This window comes from Poecilia latipinna, unplaced genomic scaffold (genome assembly GCF_001443285.1).
Source record: "Poecilia latipinna isolate Pla-1442-1.1 unplaced genomic scaffold, P_latipinna-1.0 Scaffold1101, whole genome shotgun sequence".
NCBI classification, from domain to species: domain Eukaryota; kingdom Metazoa; phylum Chordata; class Actinopteri; order Cyprinodontiformes; family Poeciliidae; genus Poecilia; species Poecilia latipinna.
In genome coordinates this window covers 99,803-114,627 of record NW_015113717.1, presented here as the reverse complement: position 1 = coordinate 114,627, position 14,825 = coordinate 99,803, and the positions used below count along the sequence as shown (strand labels likewise).

General features: G+C 36.9%; 1 protein-coding gene across 2 annotated transcripts; it reads left to right on the top strand.

The window, feature by feature from the left end:
- The first annotated feature begins 1,467 nt into the window (after positions 1-1,467).
- Positions 1,468-10,430, top strand: blk (BLK proto-oncogene, Src family tyrosine kinase). 2 transcript variants are annotated; one of them, XM_015052309.1, is made up of 14 exons: positions 1,468-1,555; positions 2,473-2,552; positions 2,654-2,750; positions 2,862-2,892; positions 3,258-3,351; positions 3,449-3,547; positions 4,705-4,808; positions 4,926-5,075; positions 5,473-5,625; positions 5,721-5,900; positions 7,890-7,966; positions 8,703-8,853; positions 9,420-9,551; positions 9,716-10,430. In XM_015052309.1, exons 3-14 carry the CDS (start codon positions 2,655-2,657, stop codon positions 9,916-9,918), a joined length of 1,470 nt encoding a protein of 489 aa, XP_014907795.1. In that variant the 5' UTR covers positions 1,468-1,555; positions 2,473-2,552; position 2,654; the 3' UTR covers positions 9,919-10,430. The 2 variants fall into 2 exon arrangements, with proteins under 2 accessions (XP_014907795.1, XP_014907794.1); XM_015052308.1 differs by lacking the exon at positions 1,468-1,555 and having other exon boundaries at positions 2,034-2,552.
- The last annotated feature ends 4,395 nt before the right edge of the window (positions 10,431-14,825 follow it).

Genomic DNA, 14,825 nt, shown 5'->3' with positions numbered 1-14,825 from the left:
AAAAGGCCATGGAAAATATCCCTAAACATGCAACCAGAGATGCTACACTTTGGACCTCAAGAAGTTCAAATTTTAGAATGGTCCAACTAAAAATCAAACCTTAATCTATTTGAGAATATATGGCAAGACTATTAATTTGGTCTTCATTGACTTTCTAACCATTGCGACTGTTTTGCAAAACAGAATAAGCCAAAATTTCAGTCTCTAGATACCTCTAAAGATGTATAGCTGAAAAAGGTGTTCCTGCAATATGCTAACTCAACAGGGACTGAACAGAAATGTGTGCCACACTTTTCAGATTTTTTTAATTTGATCTATTTTTTTTATTATTTGAAAACAATTTGTTTATTTACTTCCACTTTACAGTTTACCGCATAAAATCCTATTTATATAAAGCCAGAAGCTGTTAACAGAACAAAACACAGAAACACCAAACCACCAATTTAGCACTGAAATGGAAGTCTCTCTAGAGACCTGGGTGTGTTGTGACCACAAATAACTCATCTGTAAAATGTCCTCAAACAAAATTTTACAGTCTGGCCAAAGATTAATATTGAATCAGGACAGCAATCACAAACACACTCTCTCAATCATAACAGAGAGACTGAAGTAGGATTTCCAGGGAGTTGTATAAAATTGGAAGGTTTCTGAAGACCATTACTTTAAAACTGCTAAAGTGTTTTTTATTTTTTATTTTTTGCACTAAACATTTTCTGTTCAGGATCATGTTCCTCAATTACCTAAAAGTGAAAGAGGATTCAACTGACATAGTTCATATTTTTTGTAATCGCTATTGGCAGTGATGCCAAGTCTTTATTTCAATGATTCATCACTATTAATAGTGATGGTAAATAAATAAATATATAAGCCAGTCAAATAAAGACAGATCTACTTCCTGGTTTTCTCCCCAAACAAATAAACAGTGGCAGCGTGTAAATGTGTACGCTTCACTTAGCTTATGAGATGTGCTGTAGAGATAAAAAAAAAAAAAAAAAAAAAACACAGACCACTAGAGGAACTGAGAAATGTGTCATGGAAACCTTACAGCCTATTTTACTCACCACGCCTAAAGTTAAGACCAACTAGCTGTAAAAAGACATGAGGTACAAGACTTTTTTTTTCCACAACAGATATGAAATTTAGGTGCAAGGGCATTAAGTTGATTTGGAGCAAAACTTGATATGCCTTGATAAATAAAACTTTGTGACTGCTGCACCTGAGGATGAATACTGTTGTATTAATTTAGAGGCTAAAGGGCTAATAGATGTTTATAACAAGTAGGGAGATAATTACAGGCCAACCTATGCTGCTGCATTTTTCCAGTAAACTCTGCACTACGAACCCTCAGGGAGGTCTGATCCCTCTGTGGGAGAAAGAGAGAGAGAAACACAGAGAGAGCGAGAGAGAGGAAGAGAGAGAGAGAGATAGGCAGACAGAAAGAGAGAGAGAAACTTTCTAAACCAGGGTGAGTAAGCGAGTGAGAGTGACACACTGACAAGCACTGAGGAAACTCAAGACATTTTGCAACTGAGTTACTTCTGAGGACAAACTGAAGGTAAATACCTCCTGTGTTATCATTTTCCTAAATTAAAAAGTCGTATATATCATCCGTTAGAATTACTGTTACAGATTTATTATAAAGAAGCGCGCCACAAGCATTTGTGTTAATAATTACAAGAGATGACGCAACATAATGTTTTACTCAGGAATCAGAAATTGATAGAGATGGTCACATTATCTAACTATGGCAAGTAATTTACAGCGAAAATTTGAAAGAAAATATATGTTGTTGAAGGTAAAATATTTGCATTAATGTTCGTATAAATGGTACCAGCAACCAAATTTAAGAAAAATATCTTTTTCGTCTAAGAACAAATTTAAAGTTATAATTTTTAAGGTAACGTTCATCAAAGATTTTATGACAGAGCGGAGGCAGTAATGTTCAATGTTTAATGATAATTGTCTCCTGGGCACAAATGTTGCTATTTATGCTCATTTGCTTTTTAAGCTATAAAATTTAACTCCCGCAGGAAAGAGAGAATCTTTTCAGAAGACAAGCTAGAAAGTTACACATGCAGTTTAATCGAAAGAAAACAATAGTTTGTTTGAATTTTTGAATTTCTGATGGTTTGAACATGACAATAGCAAAAACTATAAATTTAACGTGTTAAACACTGAAAAACATGTCTGGAACAAAACATGACCTTAATGTAGATAAGGAGAGTTAAATGTGGATTTCTGAATCAGCTTCTTAGCAATTTCACTTGTCTATTTTTATCGCAAACATGAGAGATGCACATTGATAAAGTGCTACTCAGTAAAGGTGCAGAAGTGTTGTCAACTTCCTCTTTCCAGAATTGTTTAGTTTCATTAGAAGACCATTTGCTAAGAAATAAAACCAAAAATAGTTGGCACAAAAAGAAACAAAAAAAAAAAAAAGAAGCAGCTTCGAATGATTTGTTTGTTCTTCAGACTGGGCATGAGGTCAAAGACGTGGGCCTGCAGTGGGAGGAGTGGAGACTGAAAATCGGAAAGCTCATCAGCTTAATCAGGTAAAGGAGAAGATGTTCCATCAGATTTAGTTTTTTTATTATTATTTTTTATTTTTTTGCTGTTACAGCTCAGCTTATGTACCTTCCTTTTACATTCACAGGATGGGCTGCACGTGCAGTGACCAGAAAGACGTAAAAGATGACAATTCATTTTACAAAGTAAAGAACCCCCAGACATCTCACTCATCAAACCGCACAGTAAGTAAAACACTTAAGTGATCAATTTTATCTGCTCAGTACACCATCGATAGTTATAATAAATGCGTGCATGAATACTGATGACAAAAACAAACATTTTCTCTGTTTTAGGGAAACAACGCAAACACCTATACATCTAACGGTAATCACTACAATTTTCCCTTGCAACTAACTTTCTGCAATAATGCAGTCAACAAGACATTAGTGTGTGTAGGACGAAGCTACTCTGTGTGATTAAAATCGCAGCTTAATTTCCTTCGCTCTCTTCTGGGAATAAGATAAGCAGGGCTGCATGCAAAAGAAAGTAGTTTTAGCATCACGGCAGAGTTAAACAAGGGTGCGTATTACTTAAGAAAAAGGAACAGACTCATATGATGATTAAAGAAACGCATTGATTAATATAGAGGGGTGTCAAAAAGTGGGTAGTGAAACTAAACAAAGATTTAAGGAGCATGATGAGAAAGAAACAATTATCGCTCTGTTTTTTTTTTTTGTTTTTTTTTTCAGATGAAAATGTGTTCATAGCACTGCACGACTTCAAAGCGACCAACGACAGCGATCTTTCTTTCAAGAAAGGAGACAAGCTCAAAGTTGTACAAGAGTAAGCGTCGTCCCGGTCTCGAAATTCATGAAGTTTGCTGCTCCTCATTTCCCCCAGTTAAACCAAAATTGATATGTGTCGTATATTGTACTTGTAGGAGCGGAGAATGGTGGCTGGCTAAATCGCTTCTCACTGATCAAGAGGGCTTCATCCCATCTAATTATGTAGCCAGATCAGATACGCTGGAGGTGGAGAAGTATGGGAAAACATTCTAATCTAGGCCAGAAAATAGCACTCTGCGACAGTATTGGCAGCCCTGGTAAATATGTGTAGAAGGCATGAAATAAAATGATCTTTTATTACAGTTGCATAACAAGAATGACTAAAGGGAAAGAAATGCTATAAAGTATTTATTTTTCAACAAAATTACTGGAGGCACTATTATTAACACTCACAAATAGATATAAAGTAAACATAGCTAAAGGAAATTGTCCATGTTTTTACTTTACCTTTTTAAGTTTATCGAAGTGTCTAGAAGCCTTCAATTAGTCAATGACTTCCTGTTTCTTTGGGCTATAAGTGCGATGTGACATAGACTTCCATTTTTATTCAAAGTCTCTGACCATGTAAGAATGACATGAGAGTAAGCCATCAAACCAAGGTATATGTGTTCATCTTCATTTTGTTAGGACAGAAATGAACCACACCCAAGAAGTTAGTCTATGTTGAGAAATGAGGTAGGTGTTTCATTGTATTAACTCAAAAAATATAGATTCAAATTCCATACATGCATCAGGTTTTATTTAAATCTCATTTTTAAAAATTCATGTCAGCTTGTATATATATATATATATATATATATATATATATATATTCTTAGTACTCAGTGAAATACTTTTTGCTACTGTTATAATCAATAGCAGCTTTCACAGGGTTCCCCAGATATTTTGATAATTTATTCTTCTTTTGAGTTCCAGAACTTTGAAAGACCCCCTTCACATCACCTTAAAATGTATCTCTCTCCATCGATTCAAGTCAGGATCCTAACTGGGCCGATTCAAACAGTTTACTTTTGAAAACCGGAAGTGTTACGTTTCCTAAATTGCCCTAAATCTACTAGGGCAATAGGGCTTAACGGGAAATGAAAAAATACCAGCAATAAAATTAGTTGCTCATATTTAAAGTGAGAGCAACACTTGTTTAACAACTCCAACTGTGACTAACAAGTCTGGACGAGCCCCCAAGTGGCATCTCAGGTTTTAACACTAGTCATTTATTTTCATGCTTTTCTACATGTTTTATCAGGAGTGCCGCAGCTTTTAGCACTCATATTTTAAAGTGCAATTACTACTGTTATGATTTTGCATTTTTGAAATGAAAGTAATAAAAAAAAACAACTGTGTTGTGTCGTAGATGGTTTTTCAAAGATGTGAGTCGAAGAGAGACGGAACGACTGCTTCTGGCTCCTGGAAATAAACCAGGCTCCTTTCTTGTTCGAGAGAGTGAGACCTGTAAAGGTAAGAGCTTGCAAAATTTAAATATCAGTGCCCTATTAAAAACAACATACAATCATTGGCTTCAAACAGTGATAGGTTTAATAAAGAAAACCGATTCCTCTCGGTTCTTGCTGTCAGGGTCGTACTCGCTGTCGGTAAGAGACAATGATCAAGAACAAGGAGATGTGGTGAAACACTACAAGATTCGCTGTCTGGACAAAGGTGGTTACTATATCTCCCCTTCCAACACCTTCCCATCCTTACAAGAGCTGGTCAAGTACTACACCCGTAAGTTTACAACACAAGTACATGCAAAGTTTTCTTTTTCGTCATAATTTCAGTTACGTCACATAAAAACGGACACCTCTGTGGACTTCAAAATTTTTTAATCACAACAGATGTTTCGTTTTCGCTGCTATGAATTTTAACATCGGTTTCTGACTTTGAATGAAATCAGGAAACTAGACCCTCAAGATGCATTTTGCATTTCCTGTAAGTGTGTTTAGATAGCCCTACCTCTCCTGTGACTAAACCACAAGATAAACCTAGTAGATGTCTGCCAAAGCACAGCTGCTCCTGATAAAAGGCGCTCATGCAAGCAAGCATAACTTTGCTCTAGCTGTCACGGATGGAAACAAAAACATTTTCTCAGTAGTTATCATACATGTATCACGCTTACATGCAGGGACTGCAGACGGGTTGTGTCTTCGACTGTATGCTCCTTGTAAACAAAAGGCCCCTCAGCAGCCGTGGGCTCAGGATGAGTGGGAGATTCCCAGAGAGACGCTGAAAATGGTGAAGAAACTCGGTGCTGGGCAGTTTGGAGAAGTTTGGATGGGTGAGGAAAAAGAAAACTACCTTTCACGCTCAAAGGGGTCTCATGAGCTCAAAAAGGGGAGTGAATTAATTAATCTCCATGAACCTCCTTGGCAGGCTACTACAAGAACACCCAGAAGGTTGCAATCAAGACGATGAAAGAAGGAACGATGGAGCCGGAGGCCTTTCTTCAGGAAGCTAACCTCATGAAACAGCTGCAGCATGACAGGCTCGTACGACTCCATGCTGTCGTCACCAAGGAGCCTATTCTCATCGTGACTGAGTTCATGGTGAACGGTAAGAAATATCAAAAGGTTTGAAGATGAATATGTTATGAATCACAGTACTAATATGGTGGTAAACAGAGAGCCGAATATGCACACTTACCGAGATTATTTCTCTTATCGAGAGACTTTGTCTGGACTTTATCGAGTCCAGAAAACCCCAAAGCGCTTCACACTACACTCAGCCATTCACACATTCACGCACACATTCGCAACCTGATGGTGGCAAGCGACTGCATAGTAGCCACAGCTGACTTGGGGCAGATAGAAGTAAAAGCGAGGCTGCCATGCACAGGCACCGCCCGTCCCTCTGACCACCAGCAGCAGGTGGTCACAAAGACTGAGGCAGACCTAGCAGAGATCTGAACTGGCAACCCGTCGGTTACAGGGCAAACTCCTACCCCTGTCACCGTCCTCCTCCCAAAGAGACCAAGAAAATACACGTCTAGATCATTTACTGTGTACAAAAGAATTAACTACGTCACTTATTGGTGGTGGATGCCTCTCCACAAGTTTTATATTATCATTTCAATGGGGCAATTATGCATCTTGAGGAGCATCAAAAACTACTATTAACATTGACCCTGATCATTTTTTTGTGCAAAATAACTCAAAATTAGAAAAACATATAAATATAGTGTAGATTTTTTTTCCATCTAAAATACTGTATTTAGCTTGTTAGAATTACAGTATATCAAACAATCTCATTGCAAGAATTAATATGATTTTGAAAGGATTTTAACAGAGGGGGATGAAAAATAGATATAGAAACCAAAATGCTGTAGTATTCTAAAAAAAAATACACTTTGTAGTTGAATGCATTATTCACAAATAGATTACTTTATTTAGTTTTAAAAGGCATTTTAAAGGCACATGGAAGACTTTAAAATGGAAAATGTCTGAAAAATAAAAGCTTCCTGCAAAACCATAATCCCATCCCATTTTTTAATTTTTTAATTTTTTGCAATATGCATTAACACAGAGTTTGAGTTTCTTTTCTTTCTTTATTTTTTTAAATCTGACTATTTATTTCGAGTGTGATCAGCTATGGCAGGCATGATAAACATTGCTTGTAAATCTGTTTGCATATACTGTTAGTAAGTTTTTATGAAAAGATTAGAGAATTTTTTGTGTTGGTAGACACAAAAAAACAACGCTCAAGGTTCAACAGAAAATACTGTGTGACACTAGCATAGTCTGCGGCATATTCTCTATTGCTAGGTAGAAGGTTAATCTGTGAATAAAAAAAAAAAGCCAATTTCGGAACTGCAATAAGACATGAAACAATAGGATTGTTTTCTTGATCGTCACATTAGGAGAACAATATTTACATTGTTCTCCTAATGTGAGAACAATCTTCCAAAATAAATTTTGGAAGATTTATTTTCTTCCAAAATAAATTAAATCTGCAGTAAGAATGTAGAAGATTGCTCCTTTCTTTTATTGAAAATCAGCTGATTAGATGAAAGAGCTGCAAGTTTCAGTTAATCAGGACTAACTTAGGAGAGAAGAATGAATTTGCTTCTTTTCTCAGTGTTACTTAATATTTAAAGGAAAATAGAATAAGCTTGTTACATTTGTGCTAAAAAATCTATCGCAGATTTAAATCTGCAGCTGCATTTGAAGTCATGCAAAGTGGCAATACTTTGTCACTTTGCATGACTTAAAATCTGTTTAACTATAAACAGATGCAGACAAATATAGTTTGAATTTTCATTATTTCATGAATTTTGAAGATTATTATGCCATATACATTTATTTTTGTCAAATAACTGTCCATGTGCAGCATGAAATTTTGCTTGTTAGAACATTGATGATTAACTCGGAGCCTCATTCGTGAAAGGTATCTCACTAAAGCGCAGTACGTTTTATCGCACTCGAGTCTATCACATCATATAAAAGACCATAAATTAACATTTCTACAAAATGGTGATTGGGTGACATTTTAATCTGCTTAGGGTTTTTTTTTCTGATGGTATCATGTCCCTTTTCTCTCTTACAGGCTGCCTTCTTGACTTTCTAAAAACCGATGAAGGAAAAAATCTCAAGATGAACAAATTGATTGATATGTCAGCGCAGGTGGGAAACCGCTTTAATTACACGATCTCAAAGTTTCATCCTGTAATGCAACATTTCCCTGATAATATTATGAGCGGTTCTGCCATTGCTGCTCTAACTGGTGTAGTTTTTGCCTGTAACTGCGAGACATTAATATTTAGGTGTTTGATTTCTCCAGTCGCCGTCCAGCTAAAAAAAATATTAGGTTTTATTTTTACCTCAAAGCCTATTTATACTCTCACTGTTCTACAGTAAAGCTCTGAACGTTTTTGAGACTGTAGTATAATCTTTGACACCAGTTATGATGTGAACACACATGGAAACTGTCAGCAGTAGCTGTGTGGTTTCTGTGGCGGGGCTTTTCGCTCAACTGGCTTCAAAGCGTCGCACTACGTCAATTATTAACATCCGGACAGGAAGTTGTGCTATTTTTCCATCTACACTAAGCCCCCCCTCCGCCGGCGCCGCCGTCAACCCTACACAAAAGTATTTTTCCCCCCAAACTTTCAACTTCCTTATAGTATGACATCCTATTAAACCCTGTTACTACTGAAAGCCCAACTGTTGAACCCAGAACACATCCTACAAATGCTGCCAAGGGAGACCAAACACACACAGTGTACAAACTGCTGTCCATTTATCCGGATGGCTGTAAATAAATACTTGAGATGTATCTAGTCCTATATTAGACACTTAAATTTGTATTTGAGCACATGACTCAGATGACATGTCCGCTTCTCTGTCTCCTTTATGACAGATAGCCGAGGGCATGGCATACATTGAAAAGAAGAACTATATTCACCGTGACCTTCGCGCGGCTAATATTCTGGTCAATGAGACGCTCCACTGCAAGATAGCTGACTTTGGCCTTGCCAGGATCATTGAGTCTGAATACACGGCACAAGAAGGTAAAGTACGAGCAGAAAATGATCGTAACTGCATTTTTATGTATCGTGCAATCAAATTAAATATGCTGCACAGTTTTTATGTGGTTGTATAATGAGGAATTTTGCAACTTTTAAATTGGTGTATTTTTTAGACTGGTTTTTTGTCCTGTGAAAAAAAAAAAAAAAGTCTTGAGCCCGTTCTCATTTCTTTATACTGTGCTTCAAAGGAAAAATACTTAGAATCCTCTAAACAGCTCAGTTTTCTGAAAAAAGTTTCAGAAAGAACTCAAACATCAGTTAAATAAGTTACGTCTCAAATTCAACATTTCTCAGATTACTGCTACGGGCTAATTTGAAACAATATGTCAGTAAATACGCACTTGCATGACAACTGTGAACTAAAAATAATCCTCAGTCTGACGAAATATGACGACTGTATTACACATTTCTTCTTGCTAGAAAATGTTCTTGTGGAAACCTTGTGTCTGTGGTGACTGGGTGAATCTTAAGATAAGAATAAGGTGTTACAGGATCTTTCGAGCTACTTGTCAGCAACATGTTTATCATTGTCTTTTTTCAATATTCAGGTGCGAAGTTCCCCATTAAATGGACAGCTCCAGAGGCTATCAACTATGGCACGTTTAGCATCAAATCAGACGTCTGGTCCTTTGGGATCCTACTGACAGAAATGGTCACATATGGAAGGATACCATACCCCGGTAAAAACCTTAAGAAACAATTATCTTTGAGGTTTAGAAAGCATAACGTTTTGAGATACTGATAATCGCCCGTGACTACGTATGTTACGACACATATCATAATACATATAAACAATTGCAAAAATAATTGGGAGTTTAATTTGGCTTTTCTTGGCTCCAACCAGGAATGACCAATCCAGAGGTGATCAGGAACCTGGACAAGTTTTACAGGATGCCACGGCCGGAAGGCTGCCCCGAGGAACTTTACGAGATCATGACGGTGTGCTGGAAACAAAAGCCCGAGGAACGGCCCACTTTTGATTATTTACAGAGCACTCTCAACGATTTCTTTATTGCCACAGAGGGACAATATGAGATGCATCCATAGGTGGCAAAAAAAAAAAAAAAAAAAGAGAGAAGCGCTTTTTGTCAAATAATGGCTGTACCCACCTAGCATCTCCACTGTGACTCATACAAAAGATTTATATAAAATAATTCCTCTCAGTGAATGTCAAAGTTATTTTTGGCTTCTACCATCTACAACGGAAACAAGCGTCAGAAACGTATCAAAGTCAAGAACTTCAACACGGTTTCGTTATGTTGACTTTGTTTCAGTTATAGATGCCTCTTGTTCTTGACTGAAGCGCTGGAATGTGAGTAGGTATCACTAGTGATGATATGTATGTATGTATATAATATGATTAACAAGGGACTAGAAATGCGACGGGGTCATGCACATGATGAACAGCTTTTGTACCTGGGGAACGCAATAGAGGTAAAGCTGGAGGTGAAACATTTGCATGGTACTGAACGCAACAACCTGAGATTACATGCACAATACTTTGCACATTTTTTTCTTCATCTATTTGTATTTGAAAATAAAAAGGCTTAGAAAAGAGAGATTGATGCTTTTTACATAATTGTCGGCATTTGTGTAGTTGTAAGCCGACAGCACGGTTCATCTTCATCACAGACTCAGAATGCAACGGTTTCTTTATAAATAGCAATTGCAAAGGCTTTCTCTTCAATCTACGCTCAAAATATTTCAAAAGGAGAACTTTCAAAGGACTCTGTCAGGATTTAAGAGAGCAAAGTTGTGCTTCTATGCTCAGGATCCCACGCTTAGATAAAATCAATCTAAAATAAGGTCGCATCATCACATACACCATTTGACTGAATTTAGTTTTATTATTGCTGATGGCAAGTGTCAGATAAAGGCAACACGAAATGATTGTGCAACTAACTTCATCTACTTTCTGAATGTTGAAAACCTGTAAAGCTCAATCCGCAGGAAGCCTTCAAAACTAACAAATTACACTAAATTGCTGCAGTTTGGATCCTTTAAACTAAAAATCTCCCTTGGGGTTACTGACAGTATCTCAAAGATATGAGAATGGAATGGCCAAGGCAGCTAGGGGTTAAACCCTGCCATTTCCTGAATGGACAGGAAACAGGAAGTGTGAGTCAGCATTCCTCAAATGCCACGTAGAGAAGAAGGGCCTCAGTTACCAAATTGGGTGACATCTTGACATTTCTTTTCCTCTAAACTTTGGTTTGTAACACTGACAAAAAAAAAAAAAAAAACAAGGGACAATAGATACTCACTTCTTTTGATTTACAAAATGAACATTTCACAATTATAATGTTCTATTAACTACATTTATTATTATTATTATTATTATTATTATTATTACTACTACTATTATTATTGTTGTTATTGGACTTTGCTGCACACTGACAAAACCCCCCAAAAACAAATGTAAAGCAATAAGGAACAGTACAATTCAAAAATATAAAACAGAAAGTTACAAAATTTGCAGGAATTGTGTTATCCTGCAGGGGTCAGTGTCATGCAGCGTTAAATAATGTCTCCATGTCTGAGAAAAACCTGCAAAACAGATGAGGCTTTTAGAGTAAATAAGGTAATTTGAACATATTGAATCGTGATGCCTTTTGAAACGGGCTTTACTGGGTTAAATTTGACTTAATTCAGGAAGCCTGTCGTTTTCTGAATCTGATAGTTGTTTTTTTTCCTTTGTGTAAACATTTTTGATTAAGTGAACTGTATCGTAAATGGATTCAAATGCTTTTATCTGACTACAATTAGAATCAACAGGGTTCAAGATGGGTATTGTTCAATGAAACCCAATGGAACGTAACTGAATTGAAAACAAACTATGAGTTTAGAGAATATTAATATTTAGTCGTTGACACTTTCAATAAGAAGATCCTGGATTTATTCTGCCTGTGGAGTTGCACATTCTCTTTGTGTGCGCAATGGTTCTTTTCCTTGGTACTTTGGTTTCCTGCTGATGTCTGAGAGGTTAATTGGAGGTACAAAATGAGATGTACGCAAGTAGGTAGATGTTTGTGTGTCTCCTGTAATGGGATATTAACATCGGGGTCAAATGCTGACTGATGGTAATCCGTTCTTGTCTCATTACTGCACAGAGTCGCTCACAATTGGTCTTCTGGTTATCCACCTGGCTTTATGGAAATTGATCACATGGCATCAATGGGTTTAGGATCTAAGGGGTTTCTTATCAATGGGTCCGAATTTCAATTATTTTAAATTTGAGCCAATTTGCTCTCACAATATTCCAAAGAGAGAGGAAATACCCAGAGCATAACCAGTCAAAAACCCAGATGAAAAGATGCTCTTTGAATCTTTTTTACTTGCACTCTTTACTCAGGGTATGTGGTTTGGCTTATGATTTTCCATGAGGAATACGTAGATATTCTTAGCAACTGTTTCTCACAGTACTGGCATAATTGACTATGGCAAAGGTAAATATTGCCAACACAAGCAGACGATGATTTCAAACATGTTGTCTTGTAACAGTCAGACTGTCGAGTACGAAGCAGTTTCATTTGTTCATATAACTGAACTAAGTTAGATGATGATTATATGCCCACTATAAGATTGTCTTTATACATAAACTCTTTAAGGTAAATTGTTTGTGAATTGATAGCATGCATCACATGACTCAGGTGCAATGAAGCAATGTACTACATTAGTTTAGTTTTAATATTGCAAATCATTGCAATACACTTGTTTTGTGTCAGAAAGCCGGTGGTATGTGACAATTGGCTGATTATTTAAATGCTGACACTAAAGACTAAAGTAAACAACCTCGCTGAGTCTGAGGAAAGTTTGTCCCACTCCTCACTTTCAGCTTACAATGAAATCTTAATCCAACATTTCAACTGGATTAAGAACTGAGTTTGTCAAAATAAAATAGATATTTTACTCATATATTTTTTAACATTGCCTTAAAAATTACCCAAGTTGACTGAGTGATCCAGACCCTCCAGTTTGAAATAAGCCACGATGTTAACATAACATGATGAGACATTTAGGTTAGGACCACCCCGTCCTTTCTCCTCCCCCTGTGCATCGTGGGTGCCTCGCAGGGAATAATGATGGCTCCCACACTGATTAATGACTGATCCCTGCAGAAGGCAACACGTCATTAGCATTTGTTCGGGATAACCCCTCTCCCTCCTCTGGGAAAGAAACAAGCACGTCGCCACAGATGAAAAGAGACGGGCTTTCATCTTCCAATGATGTTTTCGATTGTGTTCACTTTGAATTGTGCTCCTTGTGAACATGTTATCTCTCCTGGGCTTTGATGTCATTAAATTAATGGAGTCCATCAATCACAAGTGTGTGCTCTAGAAACAGTGAGGGCTCTTGAAACGTCGACAACAGATGTCTCCGAAACATTTTTTAAAATGTGTGTATGTATTTCCTGGACAGAGAGGAAAGAAGAAACCTAATTTATCCATGTGCTCCGATTAATACTACAGAAGAAAAGCAAAACTAGTCCATTCCTTAGTATGTGCCTGGACATAAGGAAATCTGTAAAATTCTGCTTTAAAGTAGAGAAGTTGTGATTCTGATTTCTAAATATTTGGAAAGTTTTATTTCCTTAATCTGTACATAACCCAGGGACTATCCTCTACTTAAAATATCAAATGTTATGCACACTGAAACAGTTTTTGAACAGACTTCATGTCTGGGTAACAGTTCGGGTCAAATGACTGAAACGTGGACTCAGCTGGGTGTTCAAAATTTCCAATGATCAAAAGCCCACGTCAAAATTTGCTTTATGAAAGGCTTACATTAAACTGTCTGAACAGTTTCCCAAAAAGCCCTAACTTCAAACATTTTGAAAATGCGTAGACTAAGCTTGGAAACTGGGTTTGTGCCAGGAAACCGACTAACTTAAGAGAACTTCCAGTTCTGCCAGAAATACCAGTTAAAGATTTTTACAGAATTATGCCAACGGCAAGTCTGTAATAACTTATCAATGAGTAAATCAAAAAAAAGATCAAAACCAAGTGTGCAGAAAGTAGATTTTACTTATTAGCTGACAGTTTTACTTAAGAAAGCTTTGATTAAGATGAATTTCCCTCATATCCCGTTGTATTAGCCATTAGTGGGAATCTTTAGTAATCCAGGTGCCAGGCAGGTGTTTTATCTTTATTTACCTTACTAAAAAGTTAAACATTTAGGTGATAATAACCCCCAAATGTGTCCTAAATATGTCCGTTTATGGACCACCACAACCTGTTCTCTATATGAGTGAAGGACATTGCTGGCAAGGAAAAATTTAATTATATGTGAATGTGGTAAAAAGTGCTGGAGGTTACTGCTGGACTATGCAGTAACCACCTAAAGTTCTGACAGACTTTCTATTTGTAATGTTAATGCTGAGCACTGCAGGACGGCTTGTTTCAGAAATGACCGCATCTAATTAACCAGGATGAGTGGGAGTCCAAATCTCTCAGCTAAAATGATATAAAGCTGCATTCCACTACTGCAGACTTTCCCAGCATGCTTTGTCCCGTTTCTGAAATGCCTATAAATTGCTGTATTTTTGCTCAAGAGAAAGTCTCTAATCTGCATGCTGTGTTCAATTTTCTGAGACGTATTCTTTAAAAGGTTAATATGTCTAATACAAGTACTCAGAACTGCTTATATGTTCAAAGCAATGCAGAATGCATTGAAAAATTAAGTAGTCGTATGTTTCAATATGCATTTAAAGTGGAACCCCCCCGCCACACACACACACATTTTTCAATAATCTCTTATATTATGCATGCTATCTCATTAACCACTACTTCTTAAAAGTACGAAGGAGACATTGTGGGTCTTCATCTCTTCATATTTTGTTTCCAAGGAGTTGAAGCTGCTTGAACTACTAAACAATGCTACAGATCTTCTGAAGGTCTCACAGATTTTTGTTTTTTTTTCCAACAATTTCTTTGAGAAAAATCTGCCTCCTGTGA

Coding starts and splice junctions, on each gene's coding strand:
- blk (XM_015052308.1), top strand. CDS start 2,293: ATGCACATTGATAAAGTGCTACTCAGTAAAGGTGCAGAAGTGTTGTCA. Junction 4,809..4,925: donor AGAGAGTGAGACCTGTAAAG/GTAAGAGCTTGC, acceptor TCTTGCTGTCAG/GGTCGTACTCGCTGTCGGTA. Junction 5,626..5,720: donor GTTTGGAGAAGTTTGGATGG/GTGAGGAAAAAG, acceptor CCTCCTTGGCAG/GCTACTACAAGAACACCCAG.